The following is a 12564-nucleotide window of genomic DNA, read 5'->3' as shown; positions in this document are numbered from 1 at the left end:
AATAAAAAGTGGCTTGAATTTCATAAAAACAACAAGTTTCACAATCTATATACACAGGTTACTGAATCACACACAAGAGATAAGCTATTTTATAAAATTTGGATGTTTGGGATGGTCCGACAAGATATAAGCTCTGTGGAAAATATGAAAACACTTTAAGAAATGTGTTTCAAAATAAGAGTTAGTCATCCTTCAGAGTAACAGGCTCCAAAAAGCCCATTAATGTCAGTACCAAGAAACAGTTCATTCATATTAAGATACCAAGGGAGGGGAAAAAAAACAGTATCAAGCGAAAATCAGAGATCACAAGCCATTTACAATGAAATCACTTCTTACAGGGCTCCTCCAGATAGAGCTCAGTAGGTAACAATAACTCAGGTTACTTTTACAATGGTTAATAATTTCCAGGTGCTTTGCTGAATAAACTAGTTTTAAAATAAGAGTCAGAACTGAGCACTTCCAGAAGTCTTAGAAGAGAAAGACACCTTCAACAGTTTTATCCTCCCAAGAAAAGATTTCTCAGTCTCTAAAATGTCTTCCAAGATTAAACCAGATGACTCAAACAGAAGATTCCTTTATATTTCTTGCTCGCCAACAAAAAAATGCTTGGACTCTTTGTACACTATGAAACTTACATCTTCAAGTTCAGTTGCAGCAATTGATGTCACGTATCCATCAAACCTGCTGTCACTTCCACCGTAAATTTCCTGGTCATAATAACCCGTAGAATCAAGGCCCACTCCTTGAGCTTCTTCAAGAGCTGCCTTCTTGCCTTGAATTTCTCGGATCTGTGCTTCAATATCTGTAAGAAAATAATTCAGATTTTCTTAATCTCATTTTCCAAACAGCACTCAACATAATACATTTCTCTACTGGGTATTACCAAAATAACCATAAAAAGTATTTATTTTTAATAAATTAAAATATCTCCACCTCAACAGAAGACACTTATGCACACAAAAGAAATCCTACTTCATCAACTACAAGTTACTCTTAAGAACAGCTTGCCAAAGTCTATTAAACTAACGTTAAATTTTAACCTTTCCCAACTGAAAAAATCCTGGTGATGTTGATTAGGGAGCAAGAACAACACTTAAGATTTAAACACTACCAGAGAGGTAAAAACAGTACTGTAGAGTGGGTCTCAAACTCAAATGTGCAACAAATCGTCTATGGGTTCTGATTTTGTTAGAATGCAGAAGGCCTAGATCAGACCAAAGTTTCTGCATTCCGAACAAGCTCTGAGGTAAAAACCTAAACATCTTCAATAGTAAAATAACAAAGGATAAAATCTAAATTCTTAAGCATGTAATACAGAGCCCTACAGTTTGGCTGCAATTACCATCACATTAGATTTATGATTTACAGTCTGAGCTTTAGAATAAAAATGTATGCCTTAAAGGCTCTTTACCTACTAATTAATACACTTATCTATGTGTCTCAGTTTCCTACAACAGAGTTTCATTCTAAGGATTAAATGACAAAATGAGCATGAAACACTTAAGCATTCAATGAGTCCCCCAAGCACTGTGTCTATCCATAGGTCTGACATTCAGAAGTTGCACATGTGGTGAAGTATCAACTCTTAACTGCTTTGCTAATTTTTAACTCTTCATCATCTTCTAATCTAATTTCATATCTTAATCAATTCTCTAAATCATGATAATTTCCCAATCATCCTAGTAACATCCTTCACATTCTAGTAACATGTTCTCTTGTTTCCTGATCCTATCAAGAACCACACACTGCATATAGTCATGTCTCTTCAGTCTCCTTTAAATACAGACTAGTCTTCCAACCTTTTTTGTAAGTCTTTCCTGACACCAGGTAACTTTAAATTACAAACTAATAATAATCTGAATAATAAATAATTAACTAATTAATAATCTGAATAATATATAGGTGTGTAAAGAAAAAAAGCGTTTCCACTGCCAGTGATCTGTCACCTCACAAATAGGCATTTCTTGCTAGCTGATTACCTTCAACTGAACTAGTCCTTTGATACAAGGCACTTTTGAAACACTCATTTATTAGTTTGCAAGCATCAAAAGGAAAAAATTCAAGTGGTACAAAGAAATGCCTGACCCCCACCCCCAGCTAAGGGAGAAAACCCCAAATCTTCAAGATGTGTGTGGTCTAAAGTAGAAAATGTAATAACATTATCTAGTCCAAGGCACAGCGTGCGGGAGCAAGTCTCAGTAACTCAAAATAATGCAATAGAATTAATACTGAAATCAGCAGCCCAAGTTTGTAAACGAATCTCTTATAGCGTATCAGAGCACTACCATCCCCACTCATTTTTCCTGCATTTGTCCGCTCAAAACTGTTCTAGCATCCCAGGCAGCCAAGGGCCTCCATCACAATTAACCACAAACAGAAATATCATCATCTGAGTTGACTGATTCATTTTACTATTCTCTCTGTTGTTTATATACTTATACATATATTTAAGTTTTAAACCATATTAGCTCCCTCCCCCACTCCCCAGAACACTTTTTCTCCTGGTATAATACAAAGAAATCTCGGATTATTAAGATTGGCTCAAGGGTGAGTGGAGATCTATTTTCATTTTTTCCTTTTTGAACTTTCCTGTTTCAGAAATGTTTACGGTTTAAAAAAAATAAAAAACTACAACCACTAGGTGCATGTATCATTTTTGAAAGTAAATAGGTTATTATTATTTTTTAAAGAACCACAAATGCTATTGTCATCAGGACTCAGGCAATAAACACCAAATGGGTTAATTGCGCCAGATAGTCTGCAGTCTCCTCTCCACAGTATCACTGTAGTCTACTAACTAACCACTTACATCAAAATCACCTGAGGAATCTAAGAACAGACTCCTAAGCCTCAAATACACTAAATCAGAACCTCCAGTGTACGAACCCAGGCTTCCACATTATCAGGAAACTCATACCTAGCCCAACACCTCTCCGTTTGCAGCCCCATCCCAGTCTCACCAAAATCACCAACTTTATATTTTCCTCTAGGTGATACACAAATAAAAAACCAGAAAGGGGCACGGTTTCATAAACACTGCATCACACTATACCTATCATTGTGCAGCGTGCTCAGTCCCCAACTTACATCACAGACAGCTTTATTTCCCCTCTAAAGAACTTCTCCATTGTAAGGTTTCACCAACTATTATCCCTTTACTTGGATAATATATTTATTCAGAAACTGTCATCTACTGAATTTTACCTACTGATTTTATGTCTTCACTGATTAGCAACAGTTTTCTTATTGTGGAACAATTATAGCAAAATATTAAGAATTGGTAAAGCTGGGTGATAGGTTACACTGTGTTCAGTACTTTTTTTCCTACACTTTCCTATATTCCATTTCATAAAAGAAATGTGATCTGCAGAAGACTCTGAAAGTAATTTTTCAAAGTTTTCTCTCCAGCAAAGGTTTATAAAATTCCACAGCTTTCAAATTTTACATTCTACATCTCTGGGGAAGACAAAAAAATTGCCTTTAACTCTTTATTTTCAAAGTTACAAAACACTACATATTACAGCTACTGGTACACAAGTATTTCTGTACTTTCTTAAATATGAACTGACTAAAAATAAGCAAATAGATAATTTCAGACAGCAAATAATTAACACGTAAGACTTGTTAGCAAGTATGAAAAAAACTGATGTGGAACATACCCAAAAGAATAACTAAAGGTCTAAAATATTTAAAAAAGGACATGAGGAGGCAAAAAAGGAAATGTTTATGCTAATCTAGCTCTAGTTCAATTATGATAAACGTGAACAAATCCTCTATTACCACCCAATCCCTTTCCAATTTAGAATCTCTATAATTCAAGACATTCAGATGTGAAAATAAAGAAAAATGGATACTGTCTGCTAGAGATTGGACAAAAGATTGGGACCTCCTAATGGTCACATATGTGACTGCCAAATGCTAGCACTCTTAATCTACCAAAACGTTTAAGTATTCCAGTCTTCATGCTGTGTGTATCAATAGTGTATGCCCTTTTATTACCAAGCTGTATTCCACTGTACCACAGAATGTTTATCCATTCTCTGTTTGACTGGCATTCAAGTTGTTTGCAGCTTGCAAAGATACAAACAAAGCTGCTGCAAACATTAGCGTACAGGTTTTTGTATGAACACAGATTTTAGTACCCCCAGAGTAAATAACCTGTGAGTAGGATTGCAGGGTCTTATAGCAAATATATGTTTCATTTTATCAGAAACTTTTGGAGCCCTTTTTGTGGGTTTACTTGGGCAAGTTTAAAAACAGAGGAGAAATGAATTATTCTGTATAAGAGAAGAATTTTGACCAATACAATACAGGAGAAAAATTAAGGGGTGAACAAGTAAAATGAAGAAAACTGGAATACATGAAATTATAAAATCTCAGTTTTATGGTGTTAAAGGGTATAACAGGAGGTATAAACATCTAATATGGATTTCTAAATTATCTGCATAAGCGCCTCACTTCTTTTCTCTACCTAACCCTACCCCCCCTCTTCAGTAAAATCTATCAAGGGGGAAGAAGGCTTCTATGATAGCACTCTTGGTTATTAATGCTGAAAGCTTCAAACAAATAAAAGCAGAATCAACTATACTCCAATAAAAATTTTTAAGAAAAAAAAAAAACAGAAGCAGGAATTCCCTATTTTGATGGTAGATTTGGAATCCTAAAATTAAAATGATGCATGGTTCTTCAAATCCCCAGAGCTGACATATTCTGGAAGTGGTTAAAAAACAAACAAAGACCTAGGGAGGAAAAAAAAAAAAAAGTCAAAGTACTAGTTAAGTATTAGACTTGTATTTACCAAAGAGCCTCACTAAAGGATGATTCTAGAGGAAAACCTGTCGAGAACAGGGTTTTTCTTAAGTCGGTATTTCCGTTTTAAGGTATCTCTATCAGCAGGAGTCAAAAAAAAACTACCGGTAGCAATACAGCTTATTAGAAAATTGTGAGAGTCTTTTTGTTGCCATATGGCACTAGTTGTAAAGAACTCGCCTGCCAATGGAGAAGACACAAGGGCTTGATCAGGGTTTGATTTCTGGGTCAAGTAGGGCATGCAACCCACTCCAGTATTCTTGCCTGGAGAATCCCATGGACTGAGGAGCCTAGCGGGCTTCAGTCTACAGGGTCAAAAAGAGTCCAATGAGACTACAGTGACTTAGCAAAGTTAGAGTGGGAGGTGCACCTGAATTTCCAAGTCCTCTGTTAGACTTCCTTGCCCTGGCTAGTCTAACCAAAACCTGGAGTAATATTTCAGAACTGTACTCTTTCCAAAAGCCATTAATTTTCTTGGAGCTTCCCTTGCTTGTGGGTCTCCTGACACCTTGACTGTCAGCAGTGGTGGGAGTGTCTAACACGGAGTTGCGTTTTTATTGCCATTTTCTCCTTTCCCTCCAGAGTGGGAAACCCTACAGGACAAAGGTACTGCAACCAATTAACTGCAAGAAAAAATAAAAAGACATGAAAGAGGAACGTACAGATTACAGTAAGCAATCCAAAGTTTATTTGGAACTTAATTCAAATGAATTGTAAAAAACTGTTTATAAGGCGATCAGCAAAATCAAACACTGATGGATATTTTATTAATCTTAGGTTCAATAACATTTTTTTTTTGGCTGTGACATGCAGCATGCAGGATCTCTGTTCCTCAACCAAGGACTGAACCTAGGCCACCACAGTGGAAGCGCTGAATTCTAACCACTAGACCACCAGGCGAACTCCCAGTAATGGTTTTTCCCCCCTCTTAATAATGGGATTTTTTAAAAGTCCTTATATTTTAGAGACACACACTGAAAAATGTATAGATACATGTAAAATAGACAGCCAATGGGAATTTGCTACATGACTCAGGAAATTCAGGGCTGGGTAACAACTTAGAGGGGTGGGCTGGGGAGGGAGGTGAGAGGGATGTTCACGTGGGAGGGGACATGGGTAAACTGATGGCTGACTCTTGTTGATGTTTGGTAGAAACCAATGCAATACTGTAGAACAATAAAAAGATTTCCATTTTTCATTTACTTAAAAATTGTTGTATTACTAACCCCAAAGTCGTGATAATTTAAAACTTAAAATTACATTTTCCTGACATAAATACATCAAATGTTTCATGTGGGAATCGAGTTTGACACTAGAAGATAAAATACTGCTGGAACTTGTACCTTCTAAAAGATGGAAAACATCTAACTTACTGTTTGTATTTTAAACTAGGACCTAAATATTAAACTCTGAAATAAACCATCACTGATCACATCTGATACAACTGTTTAACTGCTCCCCACCACTAGTTTCCCCTTCTGTGCCTTTCCTTTTTTGTATGCCTCAGTTCAGTTCAGTTCAGTCGCTCAGTCGTGTCCGACTCTCCGCGACCCCATGAATCACAGCACGCCAGGCCTCCCTATCCATCACCAACTCCCGGAGTTCACTCAAACTCATGTCCACAGAGTCGGTGATGCCATCCAGCCATCTCATTCTCTGTCGTCCCCTTCTCCTCCCGCCCCCAACCTTTCCCAGCATCAGAGTCTTTTCCAGTGAATCAACTCGTCGCATGAGGTGGCCAAAGTACTGCAGTTTCAGCTTTAGCATCAGTCCCTCCAATGAACATCCAGGATTGATCTCCTCTAGAATGGACTGGTTGGATCTCCTTGCAGTATAAGGGACTCTCAAGAGTCTTCTCCAGCACCAGACAGTGCTAAATCTAGCTTGCAGCACTTTCTCCTCCTTGATACATCTTTATTCCTCATTTTTAATTTGTACTATTTGCAACATTCTATAACTGATCACTTTGCATTACACAGACACGGCCTTTGGTCGTGCTGCAAGGCTTGTGGGATCTTAGCTCCCTGGCCAGGTATCCAACCAGTGGCCCTTGCAGTGGAAGCTCGGAGTCCTAACCACTAGACTGTCAGGGAATTCTCCTAGACGCAGACTTTGGATGTTACTCATTCACTGACACCTTTTAGTCTGATCCATAAATAACATCTGATCACCACCAATCAGAAGCAAGTGATAAACAAGGATTTCTCAAATATGAGACTTCTAAAAACCATGCAGAAAAATAGAAAGTATATAGTGTATACCAACTCTCAGTCTTTTCCTTAAAACCCTAGTAGGACAACTATGGTGGTAAATTATTTTACTGAACACTACAAATAACAGTTCCTAAAAGATTAACTCCTAACTAATATCAATTAAATTCTTACATAATTCTACAGGAAGAAAAATTTTGAAATCTTTTAAACAACTTTTTTCCTTTTTATTTTGACTAACAACATTCATACTGCATGTCTACAAAACTGAAATAACTACTATTCTGGACACAGGAAAGTAAAAATCTCAGAAGATGCAGAGAAATAAAATGATTATTCCAACCATTCTGCAAGCAAAGAATTAGGGAGAAAACTTTTTCAGCCTTGTGATGCCCCTGAAAATCCATCCAAGGGATAGTGGCCAAACAAGCCAATACATGGAATTTTTGGATAATCCATCTTTTTTCCTTTCCAAACAGAACAGCGTGGTTCCCTCATGGGCCAAAATCGGCAGTTATCTGAAGAACTGCTGGCTGGCAAGATTATGCACATTAATAACTTTATACACATGACATGACATGCAAAAAGGGAGTACATTTGATTTGAATAAATCCAGTTCTTTTTATACTTCAATACTGGGAAGCTTATAAGCCACAGTGACCCAGGATAAAAAAAAAAAAAATTGGGTTGGTTAAAGAGGATGTTAAGGGTTGAGCCTAACAAATATTTGAAAGGAATATGACAACAAGAGAAAAAAAAAAGATTGGTTTGGGTCAATGAAGGGAAATAATAGCCTATGAAAAAAACTATATTGGCAGGTACAACAATAACTTACTTCAGCTTGAATACTAAAGTATTATTTATCTCACAAGACTCAATTACAAAGGGACTGATGCAGCCATATTTTAACAATAAATTACCAGGTACCCCAAATGTCTTTACCAGAAGCATTATTTGGGATGAAAAAATAATAATTTTTATATAAAAAAGCAACATGATGGACAACTCTAAGACAAAAATTAAACAAGTATTACATACTTTTAAAAGTTGGTCCAGGGAGTTCCCAGGTGGTCTAGTGGTTAGAACTTGTGCTTTCACTGCCATGGCCTGAGTTCAATTCCTAGTGAGGGAATTATGATCCCACAAGACACTCAGCACAGTCCAAAATATCAAGACTGCTCCAGTGAGAATCGAATTCAAGACTTCCTCTCAACTTCAGCATCCTAAAAGGTTGCCCTTACTCCCTCTAGATCATCCTTTACTTCCTCTCAACTACTTCAGCATCCTAAAAGGTTGCCCTTACTCCCTCTGCTGCTGCTACTGCTAAGTCACTCCAGTCGTGTCCGACTCTGTGCGACCCCACAGACAGAAGCCCATCAGGCTCCCCCGTCCCTGGGATTCTCCAGGCAAGAACACTGGAGTGGGTTGCCATTTCCTTCTCCAATGTGTGAAAGTGAAAAGTGAAAGTGAAGTCGCTCAGTCGTGTCCGACCCTTAGCGACCCCACGGACTGCAGCCTACCAGGCTCCTCCATCCATGGGATTTTCTAGGCAAGACTACTGGAGTGGCTTGCCATTGCCTTCTCCGTTACTCCCTCTAGATCATCCTTTACCGCAACCAGTGACTTTCCTAAGTCACAGAAGTAATGTTACCTCAGAGAATGAAGAGGGTGCTTTATCCTGTAGATACTGGAAGGCCAAAGTCAAGCCCAGCCAAATATCTTAATTTGATGTTAACTTAACATTTCTCAGGAGGTTCCCAAAATATACGCTCAGGAAGTTCCCAAAATTTAAGTCCTTCCCACTTATCTTAGCCAAACAGAAGTATTCAAACCTACCAAACTGTTCAAAGGTCAGTGTTTAAGTGCCCCCTTTCTGTGATAGTCTTAATACTTCCAGTATAATCTCTCAATAAGTGCTGATTAAAATATTCAGCATTCATACATCAGGAATTGTGGATACCAAAGGACAGTTTCTGTATACAACTGTAAAGTGGAAGAGAAAACCTTAACACTGTAAAATATTATAAGTAATAAAGATTAGGAGTGCTGTAATAGCAGCACATGCAAGTCAAACACACAAACAAAAATCCAAGAAAGTAATTCTGATCCAGTTTATCAGACATGGCTTAAGAAATAAAAACAGAGATGGACTCTGAAGGACTAGTATTCTCCAGGAAAACGTCATTAGGAAGGAACAAGAAACTAACACTCATCATACTGCTTCACACTCCAGTAAGTGATTGGACAATGCCTTGTTTACAGATAGTGTTCACACCTGAAACTGAATGCTCCAATACTTTAGGCCTCAGCTAATTCATATGAGAGTATAATCCCATATAAAACCAATTCCGGTAAATGAATTGCGATCTTCTACAGACCAAAACTTTCAACTGTGCCTCTAAAACACAGGAAAACGAATCGTAACTTTGATTTTCCTATCCAAAAGTTATCTTATCATAAAGATACCGATAAAGTAATCAAGGCCACAAAATGCCCCAAATGAATAATCTACGAGATAAACAAGAATAGCCAACATCTTTATGTTTTCTAGTTATTTTACAAAAGTAGTAAAGACAGAAGTGCCCAAAAAACACTTTGGAATTAAAACAGTGTTTCAATCCCAAATACCTAACAAGAACAGTAAAAATATAAAAGTCACTGCCACTTCATTCGTCTGTTTCATAAGCTGCAAAAAATTGGACTCAATTCCCAGGGGTGACACAAGCATTACTAGCCCCAACCAACATTTTTCAGATGCACCTACTTTTTTCCTCCTTAAAGTTTTCCGGCCACAGACAACTAGCCAAACACATCTTTCACGAGTCACTGCCTAGGTACAAGACGTCCTCTCAGGTTCAAATGTCCTCCCCTAATTTAAAACCGATTGATCCTTTTAGACCAGGGATACGTCACCTCCTCTATGAAATAACCCTAAGCATAAATTAATGACACCGTTACCCAGGTTCCCCAAATACACTGCTTATATTTGTTTAAGCATTCAATTGCCTCATAAAGAATGAAGATACCTGTTTCCCCACTAGACTATAAACTTGATGACCCTGGTCTTTATTACCTCCCACAGACTAACACCAAGCCACGTACCCAGAAACGACGTGTGAAATAAAAGTAAAAAACGACGTATGAAATAAAAGTAACTCTTAAAAGCAGTGTTTGATGAAAATTTCAGATTTCAAGTCAGAAACCAAGGAATGCAGTTCCAACTTCCCATACCTCGTCTTTTCTCAAAAGTGCCCCAACTTCCTGTCATTTCTAAATACTCCCTGAAGGAGAACTACAGCCGATTTCCAACATTTTCCTAATTTCGCATACTCTATTTCACAAAACGACCAACTTGTTCAAAAGCTTTGGCCATTATTAATGCGCCTTTCCCTGTTCCACCAAAGATTCGTCTCAAAAGAAAAAAGGCCCCATTACACTAAAAGTAACCAAGGATGGAGAAAACTACCATATTGTATTTCCAAACCATTTCGAACAACCAAAAAAACCCCAAGGTTTGTATCTTAGACGCCTGAAGACATACAAATTAACCAAGCTTAAAGAGTAACGAGCCTCAGTTTGACTAAACTCGATTGAGTGCTGCCCGGAAAGCGGCTGCCGTATTTCAGGGCTTTTCTGACCCGCCCCTGCACAAACTATGCCAACGACAGTTCCGAGAGGTGAGAGAGACTTTGTTCCCACGCCCTTTTCCCCGCTCCCTTACCCAGGAATTATCCTTAGAGAGCTGTTTAAACGAGGCCCCCTGTCAGAGAAGAAAAGCAACGCTGCAGTAGCAGCCCCCAAACACGGAACAAAGCGCCTGTCGGGGGTGTACGAGTAGGACGCCATTACGCGGGGCAGTGGCCTGCGCCTCTGGCGCCGAGCAGACAACCCGGGGCCCGAAGCGCGAGTTCGGACCCCCAGAAAAGAAACCACAGGAAGAGGCAGAAACCTAGGAAGACAAAGTCTTTGCAGGTTGGCAGCGAAGAATCTACGTAACAAGGGGGAAACCGCTTACCTTCGTGAGTCTTGGCGATCTTCGCCATTTTGTCCACTCGAACACACAGACGGAACTGGCGCTCCCAAGAACTTCCGCTCGTCGCCGCTGCCACGGAGAAAAATAGCTGGGGGCCGCTCTCCGCGCAAGCGCCAAGCGGGAGCGCGCGCGGCCGGTGACACGTGACAGAACAGCCACCTAGATAGAACCGAGAGGTGCATTGTGGGTGGAGGGAGGAGTCAGGATTGCTCCGGGAGACGGTTTCCGTGGTAAGCCCGAGAAGGACTACGTGAGCCTTAGGGCCCTATAGCGAGTAACTCTGCCGTGGAGGAAAGTGGATTCCACCAGGACAGTTCAAAACAGTCGCTGAAAGAAACACTAAGGATTCAGGACTGGAAGAAGCCTCAGACCTTCAGTTCCCTTTCTCCAAATTCACCAGACGGCGTTTTGAGCCCAAAAACTTTCCTCAGCATGTCTCAGCTGTTGTAGTGCTTAGTTAACAGTTACAACAGTCTCATCCCTCACTCTGTAATTCAAGGTCGTTTTCTTTTTAACTAATTACTTACCATTTGATTAGGAGTTTTGTCTACAATATACGTTCCCAATCGCTATTGAAATTCACATAAACAGGGAACCGTGTTGGTAATCCCGTAACTCCCACAAAGTGGATAAATTGTTGCTAATCTCATTTAAGAAATGACAGAAAAAAGCTAGGACTGGGTTATATATGAGATAGTACAAGGTCACACAGTTATTAAATTACACAGCAGGAACTCTGCCACTCTTTTCTGAGTTCTTAGAAAAGTCCCGATTGTCAGCACTAACACTAATGAAATGCTTCTGATAATCCTAAACGTCATTCCTAAATCAGAAATATTTTTTCTCCTAAACATCAGATGTACAAGCATAACCTTGTCACACTGGCTTTGGACTCTGAAGAACGTAAGAATTTAATAGAAAAATTAGTACTGGAAGCAGCCTAGTAAGGCAGGTAAGGGTCAGGTTACAGACATCACAAAACACCTTGCTGTGTGACAGACTCAGAATACAAATACTTAGTAGAAACTTAAGTAATAAAAAAGTGAGGTGGTTTTTTTTTTTGGCTGTGTGAGATCTAGTTCCCTGACCAGGGATTGAACCTGGGCCCCTTGCGTTGGGAGCACAGAATTTTAGCCACTGGACCACTGGGGAGGTCCCCCAAAGTGACATTTTAATAGCATCAATGAAAAAATCAATTTGATGGGTTAAAGTTTTCAGTTTAATTTAGGTTAAACAATAGCTGGAGGAGGAAGGGGATGAGATTAAGAGAAGAACATGTAGATTATTAAGTCAATTGTTGATAAATTCTAGTTCTTGGATTGGCAGAGGGTCCATGTTGCTGCTGCTGCTGCTAAGTCGCGTTAGTTCAGTTCAGTTGCGCAGTCCTGTCCGACTCTTTGCGACCCCATGAATCACAGCACGCCAGGCCTCCCTGTCCATCACCAACTCCCGGAGTTCACCCAAACACATGTCCATCGAGTCTGTGATGCCATCCAGCCATCTCATTCTCTG

At 39.2% G+C, this 12564-nt stretch overlaps 1 protein-coding gene across 3 annotated transcripts in view; it reads right to left on the bottom strand.

Moving 5' to 3' along the window:
• SF3B1 (splicing factor 3b subunit 1) overlaps positions 1-12564 on the bottom strand; it is a 59387-nt gene that overhangs the window by 25591 nt on the left and 21232 nt on the right. For all 3 annotated transcript variants that reach the window (XR_016035440.1, XR_016035442.1, XM_055398965.2), the window contains exons 2-3: positions 11035-11211; positions 636-802 (exon numbers count right to left, since the gene is read on the bottom strand). Coding sequence is in view for 1 of the 3 variants with exons in the window: in XM_055398965.2 (XP_055254940.1) it covers positions 636-802; positions 11035-11062 (195 nt within the window). In the remaining 2 variants the exon portion in view is untranslated. The remainder of the gene's footprint in view (positions 1-635; positions 803-11034; positions 11212-12564) is intronic.

The sequence above is a fragment of the Moschus berezovskii genome, chromosome 2, assembly GCF_049115385.1.
Source record: "Moschus berezovskii isolate FMDL1 chromosome 2, NW_MosBer_1.0, whole genome shotgun sequence".
In the NCBI taxonomy this organism is placed as follows: Eukaryota; Metazoa; Chordata; class Mammalia; order Artiodactyla; family Moschidae; genus Moschus; species Moschus berezovskii.
The sequence above is the reverse complement of the archived record's forward strand: the minus strand, read 5'-3'. Positions and strand labels throughout refer to the sequence as shown.